The following is a 19,262-nucleotide window of genomic DNA, read 5'->3' as shown; positions in this document are numbered from 1 at the left end:
ACAGAATATAGGAAAAAAGAATGAAAAGAAATGAAGACAGCCTAAGAGACCTCTTGGACAACATTAAATGCACCAACATTTGCATTACAGGGGTCCCAGAGGGAGAAGAGAGAGAGAAAGGACATGAGAAAATAATTGAAGAGATAATAGCTGAAAACTTGCCTTAATATGGGAAAGGAAATAGTCAACCAAGTCCAGGAAGCACAGTGAGTCCCAGGCAGGATAAACCCAAGGAGGAACACACTGAGACACACAGTAATCAAACTGACAAAAATTAAAGACAAAGATAAAATATTAAAAGCAACAACAGAAAAACAACAAATAACAGACAAGGAAACTCCCATCAGGCTATCAGCTGATTTCTCAACAGAAATTCTGCAAGCCAGAAGGGAAGGGCATGGTATGTTTAAAGTGATGAAAGGGAAGAACCGACAACCAAGAATTCTCTGCCCAGCAAGACTCTTCTTCAGATTTGATGGAGAAATCAAAAGCTTTCCAGACAAGCAAAAATGAAAAGAATTCAGCACCATCAAACCAGCTTTACAACAGATGCTAAAGGAACTTCTCTAGGCAGGAAACACAAGAGAAGAAAAAGACCTACAGAAAATAAACCCAAAACAATTAAGAAAAGAGTAACAGGATCATACATATCAATCATTACCTTAAATGTAAGTGGTTTAAATGTACCAACCAAAAGACACAGACTGACTGGGTGGATGAAAACATGTGTATGTATGTACTTCCACTTACCACATCAGTCTGCTTAACAAACACCCAAACACCCAAGTTGTATGTAATTATTTTATACTGTTAAGTTAATCATATTCCCATTACGGCTTGCAATTATAATTATCTTTTATTTTTTGTCTGGCTATTGATTGTGAATGTGATTATGCAACTATCACTCATTTACTACCATTGTATCATGATTGGTCAACAGAAAAATAATAGAACTCTGTATCACCAAAACTAGGATCTAACAGAAAAACCTGTAATCATTTTATAAAATCCAGATGCATTTCAGAACTATGTTGAAACTTTTCGGAAAAAAAAAAATGCTCAGGTTTTACTTTTTTTCTCCAGAGCTCCAGATATGTTTCTAATGAGTTCAGTTCAGTTCAGTCACTCAGTCGTGTCCGACTCTTTGCATCCCCATGAATCACTGCACGCCAGGCCTCACTATCCATCACCAACTCCCAGAATTCACTCAAACCCACCTCCATCGAGTTGGTGATCCCATCCAACCATCTCATCCTCTGTCATCCCCTTCTCCTCCTGCCCCAATCCCTCCCAGCATCAGTCTTTTCCAGTGAATCAACTCTTCGCATGAGGTGGCCAAAGTATTGGAGTTTCAGCTTTAGCATCAGTCCTTCCAATGAACACCCGGGACTGATCTCCTTTAGAATGGACTGGTTGGATCTCCTTGCAGTCCAAGGGACTCTCAAGAGTCTTCTCCAGCACCACAGTTCAAAAGCATCAATTCTTCGGTGCTCAGCTTTCTTCACAGTCCAACTCTCACATCCATACATAGTCATCTTTAAAAACAACTGGACTATCTGATGATCTTTTACTTTATCTAGTTTGTTTTACTTTTTCTATTTCATATTCAGTGCTCCCATTTCATTTAGTTTATGTTTTCCAATCTCTCCACCTCTTTTTTTTTTGATGTTTTTTCTCATGCTGTCAAGTGTAGTAAAAAAAGCTTTTGTATACATATATATAAATATATATAATACATACATTTTGGAAAACTAACGAATTTTTGTCTAACTAAAAATATTATGACATTTTGATTCCACTTGTTTAACTTAGTTGAATAGAATGCTAGATTTCTAATTAAAAAACAGATATGCAACAAGCAACAAAGGTTCACTGTATAGCATAGGGAACTATAGTCAATATCCTGTGATAACCTATGATGGACAATAATTTCAAAAATAATATGTATATTTGTATAACTGAATCATCTTTCTGTGCACTTGAAACATTGTAAATCAACTATACTTCAATAAAATATATATATTTTTTAAAAAAGGTTCACATCACAAGGAAAAAAGATTCTGCAATTACGTACAGTAATAGATATTAAGTAGACTCACTGTGGTGATCATTTCACAATACATACAAATACTCAATCATGCTGTATACCTAAAACCAATATAACATTGTATGTCAATTATACCTCAATTTAAAAAATCTTAAAGCATTTACCCAGTAAAAAAACATTTTTAAGGTATTTGAGAATATAAGTCACTTACCTAAAGCTGTAATCATCTTTGTCTTCATATGATTTAATTTGTGCTGAAACAGACTTAGATCGTACTTCTTGCTGATCTCTCTAAATGAAAAACAAAGGTAAGTCATAAAGAAAAAAACCTCACAAAACTAGGATATATTCAAGTGCCTTTCTGATCATTAATCATTTCAGAATTTTCTACGATTTCTATAACATCAAGGCACAGAATTCTAAAAGCTATGGTATCAAAATAAGGTTTGTAACAATGTAGTTTCACCTTTCATTCATTCTTGGTTAGGAAAGTCACTCTAAGGGAAAACTGTAAGAATGTCCATGCCTCTAAATGCTCTTAGCTGACTTCTTCCCAACTATATTAGGGCTTCCATCTTGTGTAACATGCAAAAGAAGTAAGGGTCACAAGAAATGAAAACATAAATCCATTTAATGGATAGAAAATTTTGTCTCAAATCAGACAAACTTCAATGTTACGATGACCACACAGAAATTAAAGTGCTAAAAATGAAGCAATAAGAATGAAAGCTTTTGAAGATGATGTATCAGTATGAAAGTAAGAAAACAAAAATTCAATACAGCAAGAGTTATATCCATTAGAGGACTAATGGATTTGATCAGAATACATAATGAATCCCTCATTCTACTATAATGTGGGGTTTCTTTGCTCAAATTATTTTCCGGCTCTTCAGAACAGACACAAACAAAAGATGTAATAAAGTATTTATTTTTAAATAAAATATTTAATTACAAATGCAACTAACAAATCTATAACCATTATCTACATCTATTACCTGAAATGTTATGTTCCTATACTAACAAATAATGATGGTTCTGTCTAAGGCATTAAAATATTACCTATTCTTCAGTGACCCTATCAACTCTAAAGTGAGATGGGGATGGGGTTTAAATGAAAGAGAATTATAACTGAATTAAAACAAAAAATGTGTTTGAAAGCAGCTCTAAGGAATACTATTATAGCCTATCAATTAGGATATTTATTCCTCTAAGGAATACTACTATATCCTATCATTAATAATGGGAATGCTGATGCTTAGGGAGGGGCATTTAAAGGAGGAATAACCAATTTGGTAGTCAGAATGGGGTAAATATCCTTATATTGTCTAGTAATATAGCCACCTCATGCGACGAGTTGACTCACTGGAAAAGACTCTGATGCTGGGAAAGGTTGGGGGCGGGAGGAGAAGGGGACGACAGAGAATGAGATGGCTGGATGGCATCACCGACTCGATGGACATGAGTTTGAGTGAACTCCGGGAGTTGGTGATGGACAGGGAGGCCTGGCGTGCTGTGATTCATGGGGTCGCAGAGAGTCGGACACGACTGAGCGACTGAACTGAACTGAATATAGCCTCACCACATTTTCCTGACTATAAATCTGATTATGGACGAGCCCTAAGAATGAGTTACATCTGACTGCAGAGTTTAAGAAACAAATTACCATCTGAGCATTAGTGATAATCATTATCCTTTATTTAACTTCTGTCCAGAAACCGTATCCTTACTGAATTACTAGTATTAATTCAATATAGCTACTCACAAACATTAATCTTAAAATAGTAGGAAATATTACTAAATATTAATGTAGCTATTAATTAGATGATTGGAATATCAAAATGGAAAACACTTTTTCAGTAGCTTTTAGAAAATGTGTGCTTCTCAAAAACACATATATGCATATACACACATACCTATGCACATACTGATTTTCAATTTATAATAATTCACTGAACTGAAAATTTATGCTTTGGGCATGATGTATGCTATACATCAAATTAAAAAGCTAAAAAACTAACACTGACATGGAAATAATAATAATTGTACATTTACTTACTATTACTTCCTCAGCTTGTCGAACCAGATCAGCTGTTTTTGCCTCTAATTCTGCATTTAAACGTCTAAAAGCAGAAAATAATTTAATAGCTGTGATACGCTGAAGACTGTAACACAAAGCTAAAGAAACTTAATTTCAATAACTACACTTAAGTCAAAAATGCCAAAACATACACATGATATTTTTACTTAAAAATTAACATTAACTATTAGATTATTTCCAAATCCCCATGACTCCTTTTTCTTTGTGGTAGAAATTCAAATGGTGTAAATATTAGCCTCTCCATGTATTAGTAAAAATATTTCATTACAAGTGCAACTAACATTGCCCTTACTTCAATTAGAATGATTTATTTGGAAAGAATAAACTGGGTGGGTTCAACTCAGTTTCACTCTTCATGTTCCTGGGATTCTGAGGGGGCTCACTCAGTTATATACTTCAGTATAAGCTTCATCAGAAATACAGGCAACCTTTGACCTACACCTGCCATTTCTCTTTCTTCCATCTGTCTGGAATCTGGCAAAGAACAGGAATACTATTTGGTCCCATTAAAACTAAGAATACCATTGAAGGAAACTGCTTTGAAAGGAAAAACTGCCCATAATCCTACCACCATTATCAGGTGATTTTTAGTATTCCCTTCTAATTTTCATCTGTAAGCACATACAGAATGTATACTGTTCCCCCATAACAATATAGATGGAATATATTTACCTGTATATAATTTTTAAAATTAATGCCTTAAATGGCTATAAAATATGCTGAAGAGTTGAATTTAACATAGTGTACTAAACTGTTCCTCTTGTTAGTTCAAGTTCCCTTCTCTGTTTTAAAGGTTAACATTATAATAAACATCTTCAAAAGCATATAACTTATCAGTTCTATTCATAGGTTACATTTCTAAATGATGTAGGCTCTTCTGAATTTTTATGAAGAAAATATGCAAAACAATTTTTTAAATGAGATATCTTGTGTTTTTTAGATATGTAATTCAGAGGTAATGCATACCAGTGACGAACCCCGCTCCCAGAAAGAAAAAAGGCAGTCTAATGTTTCAAGAAGTATTTTTATACCCGAGGATGAGTTAATCAAAAGAAATAATATTTAATGCAGTCTTAAAAGTTGTATTCAAGATGCCTTTACCTGATTTTCCACATTTCCCTAACAAGAACCATGAGAAGTTTCTGGTCAACACAGTAGACTGAGGTAACTCAAAAGACTACTCTTTTGCTCCAAAACCCATAGAAATCCTGGATAAATTATAATAAAGGAAATGTTGCTAAGCTTAAACTCAGGCAAAGAAAACACCCTGGCACTAAAAATATAGCAGTAACTCAAAGTGAGAGCAGTAAACAGGAACAGAAGCCAAAACAGCTTAACAGCTAGAAACCAATCACTTGAGGGAGTCATAAAGGGCTACACCTGTGAACCACAGACTACAAAAACACCGCCCATAACCTTAGGTGAACGGAAATGAAACTAAAGCCATGTGTGGAAAAGATTCTCCTATGAGTAATTAGAGCACACAGAAGTGTATTCCAAGTTCATCTTACCCAGATGGTATAGGGACACTAGGCCAAAACTTTAATATAGAAAGTTCGCTTAGAACCAGTGAAAACTGATAAGCTAATAAACTGAAATGCAAAACCACCCTTAGGAATATTTAGTCATCTAGAACAAATGAAACTTTCTCAGAAAGCAAATTCTACTAAAGATGCCCTCACAAAGATAATAAATTGCATTAAGAAATAAGTTTCCAGGATGGACAATCAACAGATACAAACAAAATCTGCATCAAAAGACCTGGAGATAATAAAACAACCTAAGAAAGAATTTTAAATAGCACTTTTCAATAAGAAAGAAAAAAAAGAATAGAAATCATTAGGAAGAACCAAGCACTGTAAACATATATTCAAAAAAACACTGAATTTGGAAAACAACCAAAGAGAAATGATATAATGAAAATACAGTCAATGTAAATTAAACTCAAATGCAATGGATAAGTTGAACAATAGAATGAAGAGGGAATGGATGAATTAGAAGACAGATATGAGAAAATTACCAACAAAAAGGTACACAGAAACAAAAAGATAAAAATGCAAGAGAGAGTTTAACATCTATTCAAGACAGACTATAAGACAAAGATAGATTCAGTTCAGTTCAGTCGCTCAGCTGTGTCCAATTCTTTGTGACCCCATGAATCGCAGCACACCAGGCCACCCTGTCCATCACCAACTCCTGTTTACCCAAACTCATGTCCATCGAGTCGGTGATATCATCCAGCCATCTCATTCTCTGTCGTCCCCTTCTCCTCCCGCCCCCAACCTTTCCCAGCATCAGAGTCTTTTCCAGTGAGTCAACTCGTCGCATGAGGTGGCCAAAGTATTGCAGTTTCAGCTTTAGCATCAGTCCCTCCAATGAACACCCAGGACTGATCTCCTTTAGGATGGACTGGTTGGATCTCCCTGCAGTCCAAGGGACTCTCAAGAGTCTTCCCCAACACCACAGTTCAAAAGCATCAATTTTTTGATGATCAGCTTTCTTCACAGTCCAGCTCTCATATCCATACATGACCACTGGAAAAACCATAGCCTTGACTAGACGGACCTCTGTTGGCAAAGTTATGTCTCTGCTTTTTAATATGCTATCTAGGTGGGTCATAACTTCCCTTCCAAGGAGTAACCGTCTTTTAATTTCATGGCTGCAATCACCATCAGCAGTGATCTTGGAGCCCCCAAAAATAAAGTCTGACACTGTTTCCACTGTTTCCCCATCTATTTCCCATGAAGTAATGGGACCAGATGCCACGATCTTTGTTTTCTGAACGTTGACCTTTAAGCCAACATTTTCACTCTCCTCTTTCCCTTTCATCAAGAGGCTTTTGAGTTCCTCTGCACTTTCTGCCATAAGGGTGACGTCATCTGCATATCTGAGGTTATCAATATTTCTCTGGGCAAACTTGATTCCAGCTTGTGCTTCTTCCAGCCCAGCCTTTCTCATGAGGTACTCTGCATAAAAGTTAAATGAGCAGGGTGACAATATACAGCCTTGACATACTCCTTTTCCTATTTGGAACCAGTCTGTTGTTCCATGTCCAGTTCTAACTGTTGCTTCCTGACCTGCATATAGGTTTCTCAAGAGGCAGGTCAGGTGGTATAGCAATCTAATAGACACTGCAGTAGAAAATCCCAGAAATGGAGGAAATGCCAAAATTTAAAGAGATATGCTGAGTATAATCTAAGGAAGTGTGATACCAACTCTGTTCTTTCTCTGGATTGTCCTAGCTATTAGGGGTCTTTTGTGTACCCATACAAATTTTAAAGTTATTTGTTCTAGTTCTGTTTAAAAAAAAAATACCACTGGTATTTTGATAGGACTGCAATGAATCCATAGACTGGTTTCAGTACTATGGTCATTTTAACAATATTAATTCTAATAATCTATGAATACAATATATCTTTCACCCTCTTTGTCTTGAATTTCTTTCATCAGTGTCTTATAGTTTTCTGAGTACAGATCTCCACACAAACATTGTGGAGAAGGAAATGGCAACCCACTCTGCTATTCTTGCCTGGAGAATCCCATGGACAAAGGAGCCTGGTGGGCTACAGTCCATGGCGTCGCAAAGAGTCAGACACAACTGAGTGATTAACACACACACACACACACACACACATACAAACATTGAGGAGAGGAGAGTTTTTATCATAAATGGATGTTGAGTTTTGTCAAATGCTTTGTTTGCATTTGATCATATGATCTATTCAGATGAGCATATGATTTTTATTCTTCTTTTGTTATATCACATTGATAGATTTCCAGATACTGTGTATATCACATTGATATATCAATGTATATCACACTGATAGATCTACAGATACTGAACCACCCTTTCACCCCAGGATAACATTCACTTGATCACAGTGTATGATCCTTTTAATATATTACTGGATTCAGTTTGCTAATATTTTATTGAGGATTTTTACATTGATGTTCATCAATGATATTGGCCTGTAATTTTCTTTTTTGTAATATCTTTGTATAGTTTTAGTATCAAGGTGATGCTGGCCTCATTCAATGAGTTCAGAAGTGTTCCTCACTCTGCAGCTTTTTGGAACTGTTTTAGAAGGATAGGCAATAAGTCTTTTCTAAATGTTTGGTAGAATTGTTATTATTCTTCTTGGTTTGATCCATAGATCATTATACTACAAAGCTACGGCAGGTGAAACAATATGGTACTGAACAAAAGCAGACACACAGATCAATGTAGCAGAATGGTGAGCCCAGAAACAAACCTGCACTTACATGGGTAACTGTGACAAAGCAGACAAAAATATACAGTGAAGAAAAGACAGTCTTTCAATAAGTCATGCTGAGAAGACAGACTACTACATTTAAAAGAATAAAATAAGAACTTTTTTCACACCACATACAGAAATAAGTTCAAAATGGATTAACGACCTAAATATTAGACCACAAACCATAAAGCCTGAGAAGAAACCATATGTAGACTATTCTTTGCCATAAATCACAAGAAAATTTTTTGGATCTGTCTCCTAAGAAAATAAAATACATACATACATGCATAGGACCTCATTAAACTGGAAAGGGAAAAAAAAAAGGAAAGGAAACCACGACAAAACAAAAAGGCATCTACTGAACTGAAGAAAATATGTGCAAATGACTAACAAGGGCTTAATATTCAAACTATACAGATAGCCGACACTGCTCAATACTAAAAGCAGAACAAAACAAGTAATCTGGTTAAAAAATGGGAAGAAAACCTGAAAAGGCATTTTACCAAAGAAGAATACAGATGACCAATGGACACATGTAAAGCACAACACTGTTAATCATCAGAGAAATGTAAAGCAAAACTATAATATGATCTCATACCTGTCAGAATGGCTATTATCAAAAAGACCACAAACAACAAATGTTGGCAAGAATGTGGAGAAAAGGGAGCCCTCCCACACTGTTGGTGGGAATATAAGTTGGTGCAGCCACTGTGGAAAACAGTATGGCAGTTTCTCGAAAAATTGAAGATATACCTACCATATGACCCAGTAATTCCACTCTGGGATATATATCTAACAAAAATGAAAGTACTACTTTGAAAAAAATATATGCACCCTAATGTTCATAGCAGCATTTACAAGAGCCAAGATATGGAAGCAACCTACATGTTCATCAACAGATGGATGGATAAAGAAGATGCGGCATAAAAATACATACATATACACAATGATATACTGTTCAGTTATGAAAAAAATGAAATTTTGTCATTTGCAACAACATGAATGAACCTGGAGGGTATTCTGGTTAGTGAAACATGTCAGACAGAGAAAGACAAATACTGTGTGTTGGTTGTCACTTATGTGTAAATCTAAAAAATAAAGCAAATGAATGAATAGAACAGAACAGAAACAGACCCACATATATAGAGAACAAACTAATGGTTACCAATGGGAAAAGGGAAGAAGAAAGGCATATGATAGTGGTAAAGGATTAAGATATACAAACTACTGTGTATTAAATAAATAAGATACAAGGATGCATGGGCTTCTCAGGTGGAGCTGGTGGTAAAGAACCCACCGGTCAATGCAGGAGATGATGTAAGAGACATGGGTTCGATCCCTAGGTGAGGAAGATCCCCTGGAGGAGGGCACAGCAACCCACCCCAGTATTCTTGCCTGGAGAATCCCAAGAACAGAGGAGCCCAGCAGGCTACAGTCCATAGCATCGCACAGAGTCAGATATGACCAAGCACAAATGCACAAAGATATACTGTACAACACAGGAAATACAGCTGTTATTTGACAATAATTTTAAATGGAATAAATCTATAAAAGTTTTGAATCACTATGCTATACACCTAAACTAGTAAAATATTGTAAATCAAGTATACCTCAATAAAACAAAAAGAAAAACAAAAATTATTTGAAACCTGAAGAATACAGCAAGAGACATAAAACAAGACACTACTTTTTATAAGAAGAAATAATGCTGAGAATTTTCCAGAAATGAATAAATACAGAGATCCCAGGCAGAATCAAGAAAACAAATCCACACCTGTACACACTGGGTAAAATTGCATAACTTCAAAGACAAGGAGAATAATCTTTAAATTACAAACCAAAAATTAAAAAAAAGAGAGAAAAATAGTCTACCAGCATGGTTATCTTAGAAGGTGACAGCAGATGGCTTATCAATATCTCTAGATTACAATGGTACCTTTGGACAACCAAATGGTGCTTTTAATGAACTGTCAGGAGGTGGGGTGCAGGGACTAGCCATTTCAAGTTCTATATTCAGCTAAACTATCTTTGAAGAATAAACGCAAAGTAAAATTTTCAGGTAAGATTGGTGAATTTAAGACTCAGATTTTCACATAGAAAAGTAATGAATGCTCTGCTGCTGCTAAGTCACTTCAGTCGTGTCCGACTCTGTGTGACCCCACAGATGGAAGCCCACCAGGTTCCCCCGTTCCTGGGATTCTCCAGGCAAGAACACTGGAGTGGGTTGCCATTTCCTTCTCCAAATGAATGCTCTAGGCTTCAGAAAAAAGGAAACTGAACTTAGAAAAAAAAGGAATCATGATGCAAAGAAACAACAAAACATGATGATAAATCTAAGTTAGCACAGAATATGAAAATAACAGGTAGGGGTATTCATAGCAAAGGGGAAGTAAGTATTATTTAACTTGCAAACAGGGGAAACCAAGTTAAAACTATTCTGAGGTCTTTCCAAAAACAATAAAGGGAAAATAAAGATATAATGAAAACCCATTCAACCAAATAATGACAGAAAAGAACCAAAGAAAAGGCACAAATAGAAAACAAAACATAAGATGACCAAACCAACTTCAAATTAACAAACAAAATACCATAAATTCACTTATTAGAAGGCAGAAATTATCAGAGTATAAAAGAAATGTTCTTAATAAAGCTAAACGACATACAAAGTTTGAAAATAAAAGAATGAAAAAGATGTAAAGATACTACATATAATGAAAGGAATTATTCAAGAGGTTTTAAATAAAATGATATAGTCCCCAAACAAAACTGGACACGATTATAAGGAGAAATTTTTAAGTTATAATTATAGCTGATTTTAGTACACCTCTAACAGAAGCCAATACAGCTACTGGAGAAAAAAATGATGAGGATACTGCTATTATGGATAGCAAATTAATTAGCTTGATCTAAGTTATTAGTCAACAAATAGTAAATACACTTTCTATCAAAGAATACACTGAATATTTACAAAAATTCAACATGTACCTGGTCACAACTAAGTTTCAAAACGCTTTTGAAAATAAATCATACATACATTCTCTGACCACAGTACAATTAAAAATAAAATTTAAAATAACAAAAATAAAACCAGCAAACAAACAGATGCTTGGGAATTACAAAAACACACTCCTAAAACAAACACTATGAAAATCATAAAATATTCAAAACTAAATAATCAGAAAGAATAGAAATATCAAAACAGACCTTGAAATACAGATTAGCTATGGTTGCAGAGAAATATTAAATGTATCAAATTTAAATGCAAAAATTAAGTGTATTAAAAATTAGAAAATTAAACTAAAAAAAGAAAAATTAAATCTACAATTAGATGAAAAAGAAACTATAAAGATAAGGCTAATGAAAAAAATTTTAAATCACACAGAAAATTAGCAATAAAACTGAAAGTTAATTCTCTGAAAAGACAAATAAAACATATACACCTCTCAATAAGACTGACAGAAAAGGTCCCAAAAGAAGATATGTATTAATTTACAGATATAGTCAAGACTTAAAATATAAGAGCATAATTAGAATAAATGTATGTTAATACACATACATGAAGCGGACAGCTTTCTAGAAAACTAGCAAATAACCAAAATTTATTCTGGAAGCAATAATTAATAAAGAACAGAATAAAAAAAAAAACCTCACACTAGACTCAGTTTCACAATTTTAATCATAGGGCAGATGATCTCTGATTACAAGAAGCTTCCAAGAACAGAATAAAACAAAAAAGGAAAGCTACTCAGTTTATTTTATGAGGTCAGGATAATGATATCAAAATCAGAAAGGCAAAGAACTAGAAAAAAATGTAGGACCAATTTCACTTTGTTTACAGATGAAATAAAAAATCTACATAAAATTAAAGCAATCTAATCCAGGGGACTTTCAAAGAAAACAATAAACCTGTCTTTGTAGTTCAGTATGTTAAAATATTAAATGAAGGGGTGAAAAAATTTTCATCACCTACATAAATTGGGTGGGGGGACTTTGTTAAAATTTAACATTCATTCAAAATACAAAAAAGGATATAATATTGTCAATGCGAGAGACCTGGGTTCGATCTCTGCATTGGGACGATCCCCTATAGAAGGGAAAAGCTACCCACTCCAGTATCAGGGCCTGGAGAATTCCATGGGGTCGCAAAGAGTCAGTCACGACTGAACGACTTTCACTTCACTTCACATCCTGGACTAAAAAATAAAGAATTAATGGAAACTGTGTCCTTAAGCCTGATAAAAAAATATTTACCCAAAACTCTACAGCATGATGGGAATGTAAACTGATACAGCTATTATGGAAAACAGTATGAGATTCCTTAAAAACTAGCTAGGCATAAATCTAGTTATTGAAAATAGTACGGAGAGTAAGAAACTAGGAATAAACCTTATGACCCAGGAATACCACTATTGGACATACACCCTAAGAAAACCACAATTCTAAAAGACACATGTACCCCAATGTTCATTGCAGCAATATTTACAATAGCCAGGGCATGGAAGCAACCTAAATGTCCATCAACAGATAAATGGATTAGGAAGTTGTGGTACATTTATACAATGTAATATTGTTCAGCCATAAAAAGGAACGAATCTGAGATAGTTGTAGTGAGGTGCCTCTTATGCAGAGGAAGAGAAAAACAAGGAAGAGAAGAAACAAGTAGTGTATATTAATGCATATACATGTAATCTAGAAAAACAATACTGATAAATCTATTAGAGAATGGACTTGTAGACATAGCAGAGGAAGGTCAGGGTGGGACAAATTGAGAAAGCAGCATTGACATATAAACACTGCTGCTGCTGCTGCTGCGTCACTTCAGTCGTGTCCGACTCTGTGTGACCCCATAGATGGCAGCCCACCAGGCTCCCCTGTCCCTGGGATTCTCCAGGCAAGAACACTGGAGTGGGTTGCCATTTCCTTCTCCAATGTGTGAAAGTGAAGTCACTTGGTCATGTCTGACTCGTAGCGACCCCATGGACTGCAGCCTACCAGGCTCCTCCGTCCATGGGATTTTCTAGGCAAGAGTACTGGAGTGGCTTGCCATTGACTTCTCCGCATATAAACACTATCATACACTAAAATAGTTAGTGAGGAAGCTGCTAATAGGGAGTCTAGCTTGGTGCTCTGTGATGACCTAGAGGGGTAGGGTGTGGGGACAGGAGAGAGGCTAAGGAGGGATGATATATATATATATAATTATGACTTATTCACATTGTTGAACAGCAGAAACCAAGGCAAAATAATAAAGCAATTTTCCACCAATTAAAAAATAAAATTTTCAAAACATGGATAATCAACAAGGATCTAATCTACTGTACAGCACAAGAAACTCTATTCAGTGCACTCTGGACGGAGGGGAGTTTGGGGGAGAATGGATACATGTACATAAATGGCAGAGTGCCTTTGCTGTCCACCCGAAACTATCACAACATTGTGTGTTGGGGGCTTCCCATGTGGCACAGTAGCGAAGCATCTGCCTGACAAAGCAGGAGACCCAAGAGACAAGGGTTTGATTTCTGGGTTGGGAAGATCCTCTGGAGTAGGAAATGGCAACCCACTCCAGTATTCTTTTTCTTTATTTATTTTCAAACTTTTAAACTTTTTATTTGTATTAGAGTATAGCCAATTAACAATGTTGTGGTAGTTTCAGGTGAACAGTGAAGGGACTCAGCTATATATATCTATGTATGTATGTATCCATTCTTCCTCAAATCCCCCTCCCATCCAGGCTGGCACATAACACTGAGCAGAGTTCCATGTTGGCTATCCATTTTAAATATAGCTGTGTGCACATGCTCTTCCCAGACTCCCTTAAACTATCCCTTTCCCCTGGCAACCATAAATTCATTTTTAAGTCTGTGAATCTGTTTTGTAAGTAAGTGCATTGTATCATTTCTTTTTAGATTCTACACATAAGGGATGTCATACAATATGTCTCCTTCTGTGACTTACTTCACTCGATATGACACTCATCCATTTTGCTGCAAATGGCATCATTTCATTCTTTTTAATGGCCAAGTAATATTCCACTGTATATATGTACCACACCTTTAACCACTTCTCTGGTGATGGACAGTTAGATTGCTTCCATGTCTTGGCTATTGTAAATGGTGCTGTAACGAACACTGTGGCATGTGTGTATCCTTTCAGGTGTTTTTCTCCAGATACATGCACAAGAGTGGGATTGTAGAGTCATACGTTAGGACATACAGATGGCTAATAAGCACATGGAAAGACGTTCAACATCACTAGTTATTAGAGAAATGAAAATCAAAACTACAATGAGAAATCACCTCATATCAGTCAGAATGACTATCATCAAAAAATCCACAAACAAACTGGAGAGTGTGTGGAGAGAAGGGAATTCTCCTATACTATTACACGGTACAGCCACTATGGAGAACAGTAAGGAGGTAACTTATAAAAAAAAAAAACTGCTCCAGTATTCTTGCCTGGAAAATTCCATGGACAGAGGAGCCTGATGAATTACAGTCCATCAGGTCCCAAAGAGTTGGACACAACAGGGCAACTGAGCACAGCACATACAGCACAAAGCCAATATGGCTGATACTGCTGTCCACCTGAAACTATTACAATATTGTTAATCAGCTATGCTCCAGTATAAAATAAAAAGTTTAAAAATAATTCTATAGCAAATCTCAAATGTAGTGATAAATTATTAAAGGCAGACTAAGGAAAATCATAACTAAGATAATAATGCTTACCACCACTTTTTCTATTCCATATTACACTGGAGGTTCTAATCAGATCAAGAAAAAAGATGCAGAAGAAATTGTAAAGGAAGAAAACTATCACAATTTGCATATGATATAACCATCTTTACAAAAAGCTCAAAGGAGTCTGCAAAATAAGAGTTCAGCAGTGCTGACACTCTCGACAAATGTAGGTGTAGGATCAATATACAAAAAAATCAGTAACGTTTCTATACATACAACCAATTAGAAAATGTAGTAGAAAAAAAGTCATTCATTATAACAACAAAACTATCAAGTACCTTGAAAAGAAGATTTAAGACTTTATGTAGTAATATGAGACATTATTATTAATGGACACCAAAAACCCCTCCATGTAAAATAGAGATAGATCATATCCATGGAAAGGCAGATTCAATAACATAAAGATATCAGTCCTCTGCAAATTAATCTATATGTCCAATTTAGTTGGCATTTAGCAGCAAGAAGTTTGGGGGAAGGCTTGCCCTGCAAGCTATCAAGGTTAATAAAAAACAGATGCCACATAATCTTACTATTTAGGTTTCTCATTTTATGATACAAGCACATGGCTTGGAATATCTATTGATTTGAGTGATCAGCATATTCCCTAGTTTACTATCTCATATAGCGATTATTTCCTCCAACTATATGACAAGAGCTGATTGTGAAAGATTCTAGATCAGGATCCCTGGGAAGTGCTGTGTTCGGTTAATTAAAACAAAATCCCCATATGCTTAACACCAAGAAAACATGTAGCAAAATACTGTTATGATCTTATATTCTTGCCTATAAAGATGGCCAAACATTTCACCTTTATGCATAGTGCTGAGTGATCCACAAACTTCAAGCAGTGCCTGGGAGCTACTTGGTTCAAACACCTCAGCACTGCACACCTCAGAGTACACAGAACAAGTAACAAAAGGGAGCCTTTACCACAAAACTTTTGCTAAAACAGAATATAGATGCCTGACTTTAAGCAGGACTATAGACTTAACAAGAGGTTTCCCAGGTGGTTCAGTGGTAAAGAATCTGTCTGCAACGTAGGAGACACAGATTTCCATCCCTGGGTTGGGAAGATCCCCTGGAGAAGGAAATGGCATCCCACTCCAGTATTCTGTTTAGGAGAGTCTATGGGCAGAGGAGTTGGGGAGGCTACAGTCTATGGTGGTTGCAAAAGAAACAAGACTTAGCAACTAGACAACATTAGCCTTAATGAAGGGCCAGGTGCAAAATATATTTTGAAATAACCAAGTGAATTAACCTAATACATGTATTTAGTGCTATGTGGTGCATGGTAATGAAAACAAACGTTTTGGGTTTAGCTGACTCAGAACTGTTTATGAACAACAGATCCATTGATTAAGTACACTGTTACTAGAATAACAGGCCCATTTTATCAAGCAGTGGAAGATGATTATGTTTCTACATGCTATGGGAAGCTAACATGTCTAGTTTATCTAAATACAGTACATTTCAGTTTTAACTCTAAGCATGTTTTCATTTTAGGTACAGATCATTTGGTAACTACATTTAACCATCTGAGGAATTGCTGGGATGTTTTGCAAGTTTTAAATTACACTGCTTTAAATTAATGAAAAATAAACTTTTAAAATATATTTTTTTTGGTAAGGGTTTATATACATGAGGGCAAATAAAAGACATGGTCTGTGACCTCGTGGAACTCAGTCCAGCACAGAAAACAGACACAAAGTAAACTAACAAGTGAATTTACTGTAACAAGTTACACTAATAGCAAAGAAAATTTAATCAGACAATAAAAGAGTAATAGGAAGCCTACTTATCATAGTCAAAAAAGGCCACTATGGTAGACAAAAACGAAAGAGGTCAAGATTATACAAGTTCAGTTCAGTCGCTCAGTCGTGTCCGACTCTCTGCGACCCCATGAATCACAGCACGCCAGGCCTCCCTGTCCATCACCAACTCTCGGAGTACACTCAAACTCATGTCCACAGAGTCGGTGATGCCATCCAGCCATCTCATTCAGAGGTAGGAGCAAAGTGTGACAGAGCTTTTGAAATGCAACTGGAAACCACTGCAAAGTTTTAGGCAAGGGAGAGACAAGATTAAATTAACAAGATTACTGACATCTGCATGACAACTGGGGGATGAAGTGTGGAGTGGTCCAAGAGAGAAAACACGTGTTGTCAGGATACCTGTAATTACACTAAGAATAGGTAAGGAAAGGAAACCCTCCCAACTCCACCAAATGTGGATAAGAATGAAAATTCCAAATGCCCTGAGAAACATGCTTTGAGTTTACAAACTAAACCTAAAAGAAACTTACATACGTAAACTATAGGAACTTGAAATTAACTTGAATTCCTTTAACTAGAAACTGAACCATTCAGTGGCAATTCGTGCTATCCAAACTACTTCTAGCAATATCATCTGGCTGACGAACAGGTTTACTTATTAGGGTATAATTTTCTCCCACTTCCAACACCTACGAGGACGCAGCTTAAGTTAAAGAGAAAAGACGAAGAAAGGCAAGTAAATGGGCTGAGAAGAAAATACTGGACAATGAACGGTCTCAAAGATCCAGTCACCAGGAAAAGTACTTGTAAGTAGCCTCATTTAGCTGAAAGAAGAAAAAGCTGAACCGCCGAAGTTCTTACTTATATTCTTCCTCCTTGGCGAGGAGGTCCAGTCGAGGCGTGGCAGGTTGCTGAATGCGTGGCGGGAGCGGAGCCCCTGAAACGCCCGTTCTCTGTAAAAGAGGCATACACTTTCAGAACCAAAGTTCAATGAACATTGATGTCTTCAGGACTCCGAAACCTAGCTGCTACCCAGGAGAGTCCAGTTGAACTAACCTTAAAACTTCTACCGGCCATCTTCCGCGGCCGCGACGCCGTTACCCAGGCAACGATGCATTTTCCCGCGAGAGTTACCACAACCCCGGGGGCCTTCCAGCTCAGGGCGCGATTGGGTCCACGCCCAACTCTTGGCAGAAAACAGCGCGAGCTTAGGACCGGGCTGAGAACTGGGGAGTGTGCGAGCTTAGGACCGGGCTGAGAACTGGGGAGTGTGCGTTGCCGTCTTTGTACCCGAGTTGCGACTTGCGGTAAACTCTAACCAGCAGCCTTGCAGGAACTGAAGAAGCCAAAGTCGTGGACTGATTTATAGAATGGGAAAGACTAGGGATTTCTTCAAGAAAATCAGAGATACCAAGGGAACATTTCATGCAAAGATGGGCTCAATAAAGGACAGAAATGGTATGGACCTAACAGAAGCAGAAGATATTAAGAAGAGGTGGCAAGAATACACAGAACTGTACAAAAGATCTTCACGACCCAGATAGTCACGATGGTGTGATCACTCACTTAGAGCCAGACATCTTGGAATGTGAAGTCAAGTGGCCCTTAGGAAGCATTACTACGAACAAAGCAGGTGGAGGTGATGGAAAATAGTGGAGGTGATGGAATTCCGGTTGAGCTATTTCAAATCCTGAAAGATGATGCTGTGAAAGAGATGAACTGAATATGCCAGCAAACTTGGAAAACTTTCAGAAGTGGCCACACGACTGGAAAAGGTCAGTTTTCATTCCAATCCCTAAGAAAGGCAATGCCAAAGAATGCTCAAAAAAAAGAGTGCACAATTGCACTCATCTCACACGCTAGTAAAGTAATGCTCAAAATTCTCCAAGCCAGGCTTCAACAATATGTTAACTGTGAACTTCCAGAAGTTCAAGCTGGTTTTAGAAAAGGCAGAGGAACCAGAGATCAAATTGCCAACATCCGTTGGAGCATCGAAAAAGCATGAGAGTTCCAGAAAAACATCTATTTCTGCTTTATTGACTATGCCAAAGCCTTTGACTGTGTGGATCACAATAAACTGTGGAAAATTTTGAAAAGAAATGGGAATACCAGATCACCTAACCTGCCTCTTGAGAAATCTGTATGCAGGTCAGGAAGCAAGTTAGAACTGGACATGGAACAACAGACTGGTTCCAAATAGGACAAGGAGTATGTCAAGGCTGTATATTGTCACCCTGCTTATTTAACTTATATGCAGAGTACATCATGAGAAACGCTGGACTGGAGGAAGCACAAGCTGGAATCAAGATTGCTGGGAGAAATATCAATAACCTCAGATATGCAGATGAC

At 36.6% G+C, this 19,262-nt stretch overlaps 1 protein-coding gene across 6 annotated transcripts in view; it reads right to left on the bottom strand.

Moving 5' to 3' along the window:
* TEX9 (testis expressed 9) overlaps positions 1 to 19,262 on the bottom strand; it is a 169,943-nt gene that overhangs the window by 95,124 nt on the left and 55,557 nt on the right. For 5 of the 6 annotated variants that reach the window (XM_088839640.1, XM_088839643.1, XM_088839641.1 and 2 more), the window contains 2 exons: positions 4,104 to 4,167; positions 2,259 to 2,338 (listed from right to left, as the gene is read on the bottom strand). In XM_088839640.1, coding sequence (XP_088695766.1) covers positions 2,259 to 2,338; positions 4,104 to 4,167 — 144 coding nt within the window. Of the gene's footprint in view, positions 1 to 2,258; positions 2,339 to 4,103; positions 4,168 to 17,774; positions 17,867 to 17,969; positions 18,419 to 19,262 lie in introns of those variants that run through there. The other variant, XM_055436282.2, reaches the window with a different exon arrangement.

This window comes from Moschus berezovskii, chromosome 9, assembly GCF_049115385.1.
Source record: "Moschus berezovskii isolate FMDL1 chromosome 9, NW_MosBer_1.0, whole genome shotgun sequence".
NCBI lineage: Eukaryota > Metazoa > Chordata > Mammalia > Artiodactyla > Moschidae > Moschus > Moschus berezovskii.
Note: the sequence above shows the minus strand (reverse complement) of the source record. Positions and strands in the feature narration are given on the sequence as shown.